At 34.9% G+C, this 13,420-nt stretch overlaps 2 protein-coding genes across 2 annotated transcripts; both read left to right on the top strand.

Moving 5' to 3' along the window:
- Positions 1-4,008: 4,008 nt before the first annotated feature.
- LOC123657149 lies at positions 4,009-7,970 on the top strand. The gene is made up of 4 exons (XM_045592728.1): positions 4,009-5,613; positions 5,725-6,592; positions 6,734-7,271; positions 7,889-7,970. The coding sequence occupies exons 1-4, from the start codon at positions 4,009-4,011 to the stop codon at positions 7,968-7,970; spliced, it is 3,093 nt and encodes a 1,030-aa protein (XP_045448684.1).
- A 62-nt stretch (positions 7,971-8,032) lies between these two features.
- On the top strand, positions 8,033-9,242 carry LOC123656907. The gene has a single exon (XM_045592520.1). It carries the CDS (start codon positions 8,197-8,199, stop codon positions 8,947-8,949), a length of 753 nt encoding a protein of 250 aa, XP_045448476.1. The 5' UTR covers positions 8,033-8,196; the 3' UTR covers positions 8,950-9,242.
- The last annotated feature ends 4,178 nt before the right edge of the window (positions 9,243-13,420 follow it).

Genomic DNA, 13,420 nt, shown 5'->3' on the forward strand with positions numbered 1-13,420 from the left:
TACAATAAACAGATGTTAAGCGACAAATATCTCGCCTTATGTTTCCTAATGTTCAGAATGTTTAAAGGTACTTTTTGTATGTATGGTTTTACCGTTGACGTTATACATAACCCTAATACAAGAAACATAAATAATAGATAAAAAATGTGCTTATTGTATTATATCAGTTTAATGTAGCTTACAACGAAAGCATGTTTTCTTGTAGTCAGTTCGTTAGAGGTTATCTGCTGTTTACAGAGTTTATACTAAGCGCTATTTATTTGTAATAAATATATAATTATCGAGGTCAACTGGGGGCTAAAGTCGCATTCAAATAGCTACGTTCGCATTATGATAGTAAAAACTGCCTACCTTTTAATTAAATAGAGAAATACATTTTTATTAGAAATTAATTTTTTATCCGAACTCTTTTCTGTATTCATTTTATTTTATTTGAGTTACCTCAGACCTTGTTACTGAGTGTAGCTATTTTGATTATAATTTTTATGTTTTGAAGCTACTTCTTGTTCTGTGTTCTTATTTAATTGTGATCGAGATTTGATGAGCACTTTTTTTGTGTAATCCCTAATAATGCGTTTTTAATTGATTATTTTTTCGACTAATTTTTTTTTGGATACTTGTCAATGTAAATTTTTTTTTTTTTGTTAATTTACGAACAAATACAATAATTTTCTTTGTCTTTAAATTGGTATATGCTGTGTGGTTACGGCAATAAAGAATTTAGCCAATTCTCTCATCAAAAAAAAAATAAAAACCGCAATAAAATCCGAAAAAGTTTTTTCAAAAAAGAAAAAAAAAACGTTTATTTAAAAAACATTTTTTCAAAACAATCTTAGTACAGTATCCCAATATGTTCAAATGATTACTATGCGAATATAACCAGGGGAGTAGCGATTTTTAAATGCAAATCTCTACGACTGAACTTTTAGGTAAAGTGGCTCGTTTAGGGATAAATAGGGCTCTTCACATGAACAAGCGATAAAGTAAACAAAATTTGCATCTTTTTCGTTTCGTAGCAATAAAATGATTCACCCAAATTTCTTTTTTTTTATCGCTTTATATAATTATAATACTATTAATATAAAACTCAATAGAATAATTACGAAATGACGAACACTCATTAAGCGTAAACTAATTTTATTTTAGACTTTCGTAAACAATTTTCCTTTGTTTGATATCGTACTTTTGTTGAGTGCTAATTTATACCTTTATTTTAGTATGGATGAACAAATAAATTTTCAAATACGTAAACTGTATACAAACTTTTAAATGGATTAAAGTACGTTTTATTTTTTACCGACTTCAAAAAAAAGGAGGAGGTTACTCAATTCGACCGTATGTATGTTCGGGGATAGCTCTGTCGTTTATGAACCGATTTTGATAATTCTTTTTTTGTTGGAAAGGAAATATCTCTAGTGCGATACCATGATAAGGAAACCAGGATCTGATGACGGGATCCCAGAGAAATCGAGGAAAACTCTCGAAAATCCGCATAACTTTTTATTGGGTGTACCGATTTTGATGATTTTTAATTTAATCGAAAGCCGGTGTTTATCATGTGGTCACATTTAAATTTCATCGAGATTTGATTACAAGTTTTGGAGTAATCTTTGATAATGCGTATTTACTTGACTATTATTTCGTCTACCTACGTTGTATTACTTGTCGATATAATTGAAGACGGTTTTTCTTCGCTTGCCTGCAAACACAATTCTAATATATAATTTTAATCGAGATTTTAGAGATTTTAAGATAAATATTTATTACACAAACGTAAATTATGTACAATAAAAATTTACATTTACTTTTATTTATTGTATTATATTAACGACATCCACGGGCTCTTAGTTGTCCATGCCATTTTTACTATATAAAATATTTGTAGCTTCAGACTAGCAGTTCTAATACTGTTTAGAATTGCTAGGATGGTCCGACATTGACAGCTTTTTCTTATAACGAACATAACAATATTTAAGATCAAACAATTTTACATTTCACAAAAAAAAAAGTTTAATAAATTATTTTACATTTGAATGTAGTTATAACTTATAACCGTTTATACTATGTAATGATTTAAAGTTACTCATTGATATTTTCAAATAATTCTAAACATTATCGACGCTAAAATAGAAAGCAACGATGACAACCTGTAGTCGTACTTATAATTGATTGATTGATTGGTTCAGCTTGTAATAGCCCACAGCTGGGCATAAGAATCTTTTCTCCTTATATGCCGTGTACCTTAAATTAAGGAGAAAAGCAAAAAAATTCTTCAGACTTTTAATATTCATTATTATTTTCATAGTAGTATGTTTACGTATCAAAAAGAAACAATGTGTGTACAAGTTAAAAGCCCTGAGGCTATATTGACGTTGTTAGCAGTTCCCAGGTGGATAATTATCTCAGCAGATTCTCACGTTTCTGTCCCGAAGCCGGCAGCTTCAATTTCCTTATAACATCAAAACCCATTTTCCGTTATCGGTATGTGTTGCCGCGCAAGGCAATCTAGTTTATATATTTTTTCTAATAATAGTAATTGTAGAATTATTGTAGTATATCTAATATTAGTTAATTAGTTGTTATCTGTAGTTTGCATTATTTCTTGTAAAATTATTATCTGTAGTTCCTTTGTAGAATTTCATTGTCTTTTGCATAATCTTGTATTATCTATAACTTTTTCCGGCCCTTCCTAATTTAACTTCTCAACATGTCACATCGTATTAAAAGCAATTAATTAAAATTTAAAAGTATATTGAGTTTTAATTAACAAATTAAGGCTCCATTATGTATCAAATACATAAATTGGTGGCCCATGAGGGGAATCCGTCAATAATTGAATAAATTAACAAAAATAACATAAATCGTACCGGCACCGCCACGTGGTGCGCATGCAACAAAGGCAAGAAGATTGAACAAATGGAACAATAGAACAAATATTAAGGCTGGAGTAAAACTGATCTGGACTACGATGAAGCTAGAGGCATGGTATATCTAAAGTACCAACTCCTGCGGCGCAGTCTGCAAAGATAAGTGTCCATCCTTTGTTCTTCCTAACCAATTCACCTACCTATCCTTTAGTCAAAATTGCAAACAATTTTCTTTTGGAAGGTTTAAAATTACATATTTAGTGTTAATATCACTCCGCTTGCGTAAATTATTAAAATTAATTTACAAAATCAGCGTTAAATACATTAAAAGATGCTTCAATAAAGTACTTTAACCAACAAGTACCAAGCATCTAACTTATTTTTCTCTTAAATCTACAGTCTTATTTCTAATTGTTTAAATAAATGGTGGCCCATGTTTAAAACAGTAATTAAATAGTTATAAATTATAATACATTTTCTTTTTTAAATAAAATTACAAGTTATAAAGTTATATTTCTTTGTTAATTAATAATATAAATTTCTTTGTTAAACAATAATAAGTAATAATACAAGATTTTTAATGCATAGTTAGATAAAATTAGCCTTTTGTTCTTGATTAACAATAATTTATTGCATCATATTAAAATATTTAGATTGTTATTAAATATCTACATAAAATATTTGAATTATTCCAGGATAGACAACTTGTTTACGAGTTAATGATCTCGATCAGCTGTCCTGCCACTTTCCCAGTGACCTATTGAGGAGCGTGAGAATACCTACTTTTTTAAATTATATTTTCTTGACTATTTTTTGAAACTTATTTTGCTTAAACATGTCTAAGTCCGATAAGCATTCAAGTCTCACTCATTAAGATAAATTAACCAATTTAATTACAATGAGAAGTTCAATTAGGGGACAGATTACTAAATTTAAAAATTATTTAATTACAATTAATGCGCAAGAGGAGATTTCAAATATATCCCTTGCCGAGTTAAGTTTAAAGTTAAATAAATTTGAGAGTTTATCGTTGAAGTTTGATGAAATACAAAGTGAGATTGAGATTCTTAATTCTGAAAATTTGTCTACGGAGCTTGATGAGCGTGAGGCCTCTGAAAATAATATAATTTCAAACATAGCTATGGCTAAGTCCATACTTGATAGGCAAAATAATCTTGAGACCGAGCGACGAAACTCAATCGCTGTTGAGGCTCAGTGTTCTCACGACCATCAGGATCTAGGGTTTAAATTACCTCAAATTCAAATATCTAAATTTGATGGTGCATATTTCCGCTGGCTTGAATTTCGTGATACCTTTGAAAATTTAATTCACAACAATGATCGTATAAAAGCTATACACAAATTTCATTATCTTATATCCTATCTGGAAGGGGATGCAGCCCGGATTATATCCAACCTGGAAGTGTCTTCGGTTAACTATGCGAATGCCTGGCAGCTTCTCGGAGATCGTTATAATAACAAAAGATTATTAATTAATCATCACTTAAGTTCTTTGTTTAATATACAAGCTCACACCCGAGAGTCTGAAAGGTCTTTACGCTTTTTGGTTGATCATGTCACTAAAAACTTACGTGCCTTGGCTAGCTTAGGCCAGCCGACTGATAGATGGGATATCTTGATAATTTTTATGTTGTCCTCTAAGCTTGACAGCCGGACTCTGATGAAGTGGGAGGAGTACCGTAACACTCTCGATGATGTCCCGACTTTGGATCAATTTCATAAATTTTTAATTGATCGTGCTGATGTCTTAGAGGCACTTAATCGTAATAAATATGATAATAATGTTAAACACTTACCAGTGATCTCACGGCCAGCGCCCTCTGCACCTACCTCTAGTAATAACAGTAACAATAATCATAAACGAAATAATACAAAATCATTTGTAGGTATTAATCAAAAAACAAAAGGCTCTTTAAATTCAAATCAAGTCAAGTCATTCACTTCTGTGTGTATTATATGCAGCGAAAATCATAAAGTTTTTGAATGTCCTATCTTTATTAAAAAGGGCATCCAAGAGAGGTTAGCAGACGTGACCAAATACAAATTGTGTGCCAATTGTCTCAGGCAAGGTCACCCAGTAAGCGAGTGCCGCTTCGGTCCGTGCCGAGAGTGTAAGCAAAAACACAATAGTTTGTTGCATGAATCTAAACAGAGTGTTGTCAATAATTCAGTTGTTGTAAGCTCAGTCTCGTCTGCGGCTAATGTTTCCAATTTAGGGTCCAATCAAGTACTTCTCTCCACGGCGGTTATCGAAGTAGTGAACCCTAGCACTAATGAAAAGGAAAAGGTCCGTGCCCTATTAGATTGTGGTAGCGAGTCCTCCTTTATCACGAAATCTTTAAAAGAAAGATTGTCATTAAAATCATACCCCAGTGACTGTCTAAAGGTCATAGGTATCGGTAATAATCACAACAATAACATAACTGAAAGCTGTATCGCTCAAATAAATTCATTAAATGATTCATTTAAAGTTAAGTTATCATGCTTTGTTCTAAAGGAGCTTACAAGTAATATACCTAAATGCGTAATAGATATTAAAAATCTTAATATTCCTAAAAATTTACCATTGGCAGATCCTGAATTTAATCACCCGGCTTCAATTGAAGTTTTAATTGGAGCAGACATTTTCTGGGACCTCTTGGGTAGTGAACACCACTCCTTGGGGCCTAAAAATCCTCATTTGCGAAATTCACGGTTAGGCTGGTTAATATCAGGTCCAATTAATGTAATAAATAACAAAAGAAGAATTCATTGCAATTTTAATGCAATATCTAAAAATAGTAATAAAGAAAACAATATTGAGAATTTGTTAGTTAAATTTTGGGAGGTTGAACAGGTTCCCAATAAACCATTTCTTACCCCAAAGGAGCAAGAATGCGAGAAACATTTCATGACTCACACTGTACGCTTGAGTAACGGCAGGTTTGAAGTCAAATTGCCTTTAACCGAATCTCCTGATTGTCTCGGGGACTCGTATAATTTAGCGAAAAAACGTTTCTTAAATTTAGAACGCAAATTCAAGCGTAATCCGGCGTTAAAGTCTAAATATTCGGAATTTATTCGTGAATATGCCGAGTTAGGGCATCTCAGTGAGTCAGCAATTTTAAAACCTACCCCAGGTTATTTTTTATGTCACCACGCCGTGTTTAAAAATAGCGAATCCACTGCACTCCGCGTTGTATTCGACGGTTCCGCTGCCTCCTCCACCGGAGTTTCCTTAAACGACATTTTAATGACTGGGCCAAATGTTCAGGATTCTCTCTTCTCCATACTCGTGAGAGCAAGGCAGTACCGGTTTATCTTGTCTGGCGACATCGAAAAGATGTACCGCCAGGTTCAAGTGAATACTGAAGACCGGGACTTGCAACTTGTTATTTGGAGAGGAGATGAGTCCGAGCCCCTTAGAACGCTACGATTAAATACTCTGACTTACGGCACCGCAAGCGCGAGTTATTTAAGCACTCGATGCCTGTCGCAGCTCGGGGAGGAGCAGCACGATCCGCTCATAAAAACTATAATACAAAAGGATTTTTATGTAGACGACCTTATTACAGGATCTAATGACGAAAACGAACTGCGGTACATACAAAGGTCAGTCGCGGAGGCTTTGAGATTAGGATGTTTTAACTTACGAAAATATAAGAGTAACTTACCTACTTTGTTCGTGGACTCAAGCATAAACATCCATGAACATTTAACTATAAGTGAGTCCTCGAGCACTCTCGGACTAGGGTGGAGTCCTACGCATGACACGTTTAATTTTCCTACAAAAACTCCTCCTTCCGTTGAAAAAATTACTAAAAGATATATAATGTCAAATTCATTCAAAATTTTTGACCCCTTAGGTTTGATTAGCCCTTGCATAGTAAAAGCTAAAATTCTTTTACAAAAATCGTGGAAAGAAAAACTTGACTGGGACGAACCAGTCCCAGATATCATTAAAGAAGAGTGGAATAGTTTTGCTGACAACTTACCTTTTATTCAAGGTTTAAATATAACCAGGCCAGTTATATGTGACTCCCCTACATCAATTGAAATGCATGTTTTCAGCGACGCCTCACAAGTCGCCTACGGCAGTTGCGTTTATATGAGGTCTGTTGCTGCAAACGGTGACGTCACTGTAAAACTTTTATGCAGTAAGTCTAAAATCTCACCTGTGAAGCCCACGACGATAGTACGTCTCGAGCTCTGTGCCGCACTGCTGGCTGCGAGGCTCAGCAGAGCTGTACTGGACTCGCTGCGCTACAAACCTGATCGCGTGCTTTACTGGTCTGACTCGAGCATAGTTCTGGCTTGGCTGAAAAATAATATTACACAGTTAAAATCATTTGTGGCAAATCGTATCACAGAAATATTAGAAATTACTTACCCATCAACCTGGCGGTACGTACCCACTGCTGAAAATCCGGCTGATTTGATCTCCCGTGGTGTAGATGCTTCTAGCCTGCAATCCCTGGATCTGTGGTGGTGCGGACCTAAATTTTTAGTTAAACATGAAAATCATTGGCCCGTGTTAAAATGCAATAAAAACATTGTAATTCCTGAAATAAAATCAAATACTACTACTGTTGCGGAACCATTTATTAATTTTGAAAATTATTCTTCATTTAATCGACTTCAACGTTCCTTTGCTTATGTTCACAGATTCATTTATAATTCGAGAAACACTAAAAATAAACGGCTGGGAAATTTAACCGTAGATGAGCTGAGCCAGTCATTCAACGGACTATGTGTAATGGCTCAAGTCGATTCTTTTCCCACAGAGTACGAAACTCTTAGTAAAAATAAATTGTTAAGTCCCAAAGCTAAAATTTTATCGTTGTCACCTTTTATGAGCGAGAAGTTAATCCGAGTCGGTGGCAGAATCGATGCCTCTAATTACTCGTACGAAAAGAAACACCCAATTTTACTCCATGCATCCCATCGACTTACAAAACTTATATTTGTTCACGAGCATAACAAAAATATGCACGCGCCACCTCAATTGTTGTTGTCCCTAGTCAAGGAACGAGTGTGGCCTATAAATGGAAGGCGACTCGCTCGGCGCACGGTAGAAAACTGCACGCGCTGCCGACGCGTTAGCGGCAAAACTTTATGCCCTCTGATGGGTAATCTCCCAGCTCAGAGAATTAACCCAGATTTCCCGTTTATCTCCGTCGGTCTGGACTTCGCCGGTCCTTTTCAAATATTAAACCGTAAAGGTCGTGGCAGTAAACTCATAAAATGTTACCTTTGCTTATTTGTCTGCTTACGTTTCAAATGCGTCCACTTAGAGGCCGTAAGTGATTTGTCCAAAAATGCATTTATAATGACGCTTAGAAGGTTTATTGCACGAAGAGGTAAGCCAGCGGAAATATTTTGCGATAATGGTAGAAATTTTGTCGCCGCTGCCAAAGAGTTAGGGCAATTTTTAAAAACCAATCAGGAGTCTCTGTCTGACTTTGCCACTCAAGAAACTATTAAATTTGTATTCTCACCAAGTCGAGCGCCACATTTCGGCGGGATCTGGGAAAGTGGCATTAAGTCCGCTAAATACCATTTAAAACGTGTCATGGGCAACAGTCATGTCACATTCGAAGAACTTTTAACTTTGTTTACGCAAGTGGAGGCGATACTTAACAGTCGCCCTTTATGTCCCATGTCATCATCCCCTGACGATCTCCTCTCCCTCTCCCCAGGACACTTCCTAATCGGAAGACCTTTGACTGCGCCGCCGACACAGGCATTTGACAACCACAACGAGAACACCCTGCAACGATATGAACGCATAGAAAAAATGTATCAGCATTTTTGGCAAAGATGGCAGAGGGAATACATTTCAGAAATACAACAGCGAACCAAATGGAGAACCAACAAAGCCAAGCTGAACGTCGGTGATTTGGTTCTCATCCATGAAGACCACGTGCCTCCGCTGTGCTGGAGGCTTGGGCGAGTGACGCGTTTGTTCCCGGGTCCAGACGGCGTATCCAGGGTCGCGGACTTGTCCACCACTAGAGGCTGCGTACGGCGGCCACTTGTGCGCCTCTGTCCTCTACCAACTGCTGAAGATCTTCAAGGTTGAAAGGGCTTCCTTTCAACGAGGCGGGAGGATGTTGCCGCGCAAGGCAATCTAGTTTATATATTTTTTCTAATAATAGTAATTGTAGAATTATTGTAGTATATCTAATATTAGTTAATTAGTTGTTATCTGTAGTTTGCATTATTTCTTGTAAAATTATTATCTGTAGTTCCTTTGTAGAATTTCATTGTCTTTTGCATAATCTTGTATTATCTATAACTTTTTCCGGCCCTTCCTAATTTAACTTCTCAACATGTCACATCGTATTAAAAGCAATTAATTAAAATTTAAAAGTATATTGAGTTTTAATTAACAAATTAAGGCTCCATTATGTATCAAATACAGTATGAATTACTAAAATACTAAGTGTCTGAAGTTTTACGGTATACATTACATCTATCGTTTTGGTTTACATTTTAATATTCAATTTTTCCTCACGTCGGACGAACTGAGTGCGGTGTACAATTTAATTCGTTTTATGTTAGGTTTTTTCGTAATCGACTAAAAGTAAATCTTTGAGTATATTATATATTATATTTTATTTATATAAGTTCCGATCACGTAATCGAAACAAATACTTTTTATATCCCGTTTGCGCAGTTTGTAGTAGCCCTGTTTCTGCTTCGCGGTTTGCGGGTTCGATTTCTGCTTAAATGTGGGTATAATATTTGTATTTATGTAAATATGTCTTATTTTTATGTATATTTACAAAAAAAACTATATAGCTCTATCAGTCGGCTGTTACATATAACACAAGCATTAAGTTACCATATGAACAGACGACCGTGTGTGTGTGTGTTTGTGTATGTGTGTTATTTTAAAAAAAGAATATTGATTAACGATACTACAAATACTCCTCATATATATTTAACATTTAAAGCAGTTTTTTTCTTAAATAAACTACAATAGTTGAAATTACCTTTTCAAATATTTACCAAGCTTTTTTGAAGCATTTACTGTGCAAAACCCAAAAAATAATGGTGGAAACTACTAACGAGGGAATTTGCGAGACGTCTCTGTAAGCAAATAATTCATCAAAGCTGCGTTACTCGACGACTTTTTCGCTAAAAGGAGACACCTTTTTCCGAAAGTTTTACCAACGAGACATGCGTGTATACGCTTGATTGATGCTGATAGGACTGAAATATAAGACTGATTAGTAAAGATCTGTTTCTGACTGCAATCCTAGTGCTCTCAATTGTAAAAAATACTTTAGACCACACAACTGAAGTAAAACTTACGAAACGTAACTCTCTCTCTTTCTATCTTCATAAATTTATATCTCCCTCTCAAATTCCGTTAGCCTGGCCCAATCACACTTTCTGTAATGCTCTTGTCATGCATTCAACAGCTTACTTCCCAAGTCAAGCGTGCTTAAAGAAGTTTTACTTCGCATCTTTATGTATATCACTAAACGTGGTCTTAGCTGCTCAAAATCCTTAAGCTCCAAACATTATTTTGTAAACAATGAATAAAAAACGCTTCTTCAATTTAATTTAAGTAAGTCAGTCAGTTAGTTCAGCCTATGGCAGTCCACTGGCATACATAGGCCTCCCCAAGTTCGCGGCAGATAACCCGGTTTCCCGCAATCTTTATCCAGTCACCATCTTAAATCAAATCTTACGTAATTCATCGGTCTAGCTAGCCGGATGATGTCCCACGCTGCGTTTTCCACTTTAGGGTACGTCTGTTTCACTTGCCATCGGTTCTGCAATACAGGCGACCAGCCCACTGCCCCTTCAACTTGCTGATTCTGTGGGCTGTCAGTTACTTTCGATAATCTGAATATTAACAACACATTCTGAATTGCTATTTACAATCACTAAAACTGCACAGACAACAGCATAACACAATGTCTCACCCTTTGAGAATGTTTTAAAAATAAATATTACAATAGTTGTTACAAAAAGTATCTATATATTAATACGTGAAGCAAAACGAAAATTGGAGGAGTATGAAATTTAGTACACTTAAAGTTTATATACAGAAGCAGTGCAGAATGCTAATATTTTTTTAAGATTATGCATAAAAATATTTTACATCAATAAAATAAAACATTACACCCACTACCACGTATTTGACACACACACGCATATTATACGCTGTTTTGTTAATTGTCAGTCTGTAGTCAAATTGATTTTTTTTTAAAGGTTCTTTATTTTCATAACTTTTTCGTTTTCTTTAATTTAAACTTGACCTCTGGGCGAGCACTAGTAATTAGAAAAATCCAAATATTCTTATTAAAATAAAAATCCTTTTTTCGTCACTTCAAATGAGGCTTTATAAAACCTTGCATAATGTCTGTTTTTAAATAGAAAATGCAAAAAAAAAAATTGTAAGTTCTCAAACACATAGTAACATGATTGTGTGAAGAATTTTTATAAAAAGATCGTCGAGATTTCTTAAGCCGCTTTTATTTACATTGAAAGAGTTTTGAATAAAAATATTTCTGTAAAAATACTTTCAGAGTACGTGTCTTAGCCAGTCTTACTGTTTCTTTTTTCAGTTATTTGTATAAGAAAGAGTATTCAATTGTAGGTTGAATTTAAACATTCTTATTTTGATCGCATCTCGTTTCTCGAGTTTCCAAACCAAAAGAGTGTGAAGGGGAATACTTTGCTAAGACCGCTGTTACACATTTATGCTTTGATACATTTGAATTTATTGCAGAATATGCAAACAAAATGCCGCAGTACGAGAGGACTTTCTTAGATAATACTATTGTATTTTATTGATTGATTGATTTAGTTAGAGGATATATTACCAGCTTTGAGTAACTGACCAGACTGGAAAGAAATATTTGTACGTATAAATATATATTGACGACGCGTTGGCGCAGCGGTCATAATACTGACTGTTGCGCTGGTGGTCGCGGGTTCGATCCCCGCTCACGACAGATATTTGTATTGGCCATATAGATGTTTGTCGTGGTCTGGGCGTTGTGTTTGTGTATTGTGTGTGTTTCTGGACACCCAACACAGGAGAAAATCTTGCTGGTGGCTGTTGAGTGTGAAGCGTGTATTTATTTATTTACACCGAGCGGAAACCGAACCTGCCTCTGCCGGTGTTTAGGCGCTCACATGGCACTGGCAACCACTCCACGTGAGTGGTGTCAAAAAAAGATATGATAAATAAATTTAAAGGAATTATAGCAGTCAATTGCTATAATTACTAGAATAATATTGAATGAAAGTGTATTATGATATGAGTTCGTGTGATTTACAAGTATGGTCTGATTCAATTGCTACGTTTTATCATCGGACCATACAATATATCGTTCATCAAATATTCATATATTGTTATGTACTTATGAAATAAACACAAAGCATGTTCACGCCATCTACACAAATTATATGAAATGTTTTGTTTTCCAAATTGGGTAATGAAAGAATATTATTTCGGTTAAATAAGTGCCAATACATATTACAATGGAACACATATATTTTATATAAGTTTTAATCAATTTAAAAACATTGTACCCTTGTTTAATTTATTTATAACAAACCTTTTCGAACGTGTCGTTCGTAATTACTTACTTGAAATCTGAGCACATTGAAGGTATCAATAACTTTGAATAAACATGATTTGTGACTGACATCGGACTACAATGCTTTACTAGTTAGTTTTTTTTTTACATTTTTTTTATTTACGATGTGTTGAGATATAAAATATAATTAGTGTATATACTAATTGTAAAGATTAAGAAAGTGTATTTTCAGTTATAATTATGAAAAAGTGCTCGCGACATCGTCCACTTGGAAATTAACAAAAAAGTTTTTGTTCAATTCGCAGACTTATAAAATAAATCAATTTTAAAAATAAAAGTAGCCTAAGTTACTCCTTATTACATCAGCTATCTGCCAGTGAAAGTCCCATTAATATCAGTCCAGCTGTTTCAGAGATTAGCTGAAACAAACAGAGAGACAGACAGACAAAAATTGTATAAAATGTTATTTTGGTATGTGTTTGGTGACCGCGGGGCTAGCTTTGTCGCACCAAAGACGCTGCTGCCCGTCTCCGGCCTGTGTAGTTCAAAGCCAGCAGGATGGTTATCCTGCCATCAGTCAGCTTTTTAGTTACAAGGTGGTAGTGAAACTGTTATCCTTTAGTCGGCTCTTACGACACGGGAAGAGAGGGGGTGGCTAAATTCTTAAAACCGTAACCACACAGCAAGTTCTATTGTAGTTCTATGTTAATATTACAATTGAGAAAGATACTCTTAGAAGGTAGAGGTATTCAAACTACATCCTAACTATCACCGCCGTAAAAAGGCTAATGGAATAAGTAAGTATATTCTGTTGAAGTAAATTTGGTTTTTTTTATACAACTAGGTAGGCAAACAAGTGTACGGGTCACCTGTTGGTAAGCGATTATATCATCATAGTCTTTATACGCCTGCAACCCCAGAAGCATCACAAGCGTAGGCCCGTAATCCAGAATCTCTGGTCACCTTACTCACAATACGAACACAGCA

Source organism: Melitaea cinxia, chromosome 10, assembly GCF_905220565.1.
Source record: "Melitaea cinxia chromosome 10, ilMelCinx1.1, whole genome shotgun sequence".
Taxonomy (NCBI): domain Eukaryota; kingdom Metazoa; phylum Arthropoda; class Insecta; order Lepidoptera; family Nymphalidae; genus Melitaea; species Melitaea cinxia.

Coding starts and splice junctions, on each gene's coding strand:
- LOC123656907 (XM_045592520.1), top strand. CDS start 8,197: ATGACGCTTAGAAGGTTTATTGCACGAAGAGGTAAGCCAGCGGAAATA.
- LOC123657149 (XM_045592728.1), top strand. CDS start 4,009: ATGGCTAAGTCCATACTTGATAGGCAAAATAATCTTGAGACCGAGCGA. Junction 6,593..6,733: donor CCATGAACATTTAACTATAA/GTGAGTCCTCGA, acceptor TTGACCCCTTAG/GTTTGATTAGCCCTTGCATA. Junction 7,272..7,888: donor ACTTACCCATCAACCTGGCG/GTACGTACCCAC, acceptor TGTTGTCCCTAG/TCAAGGAACGAGTGTGGCCT.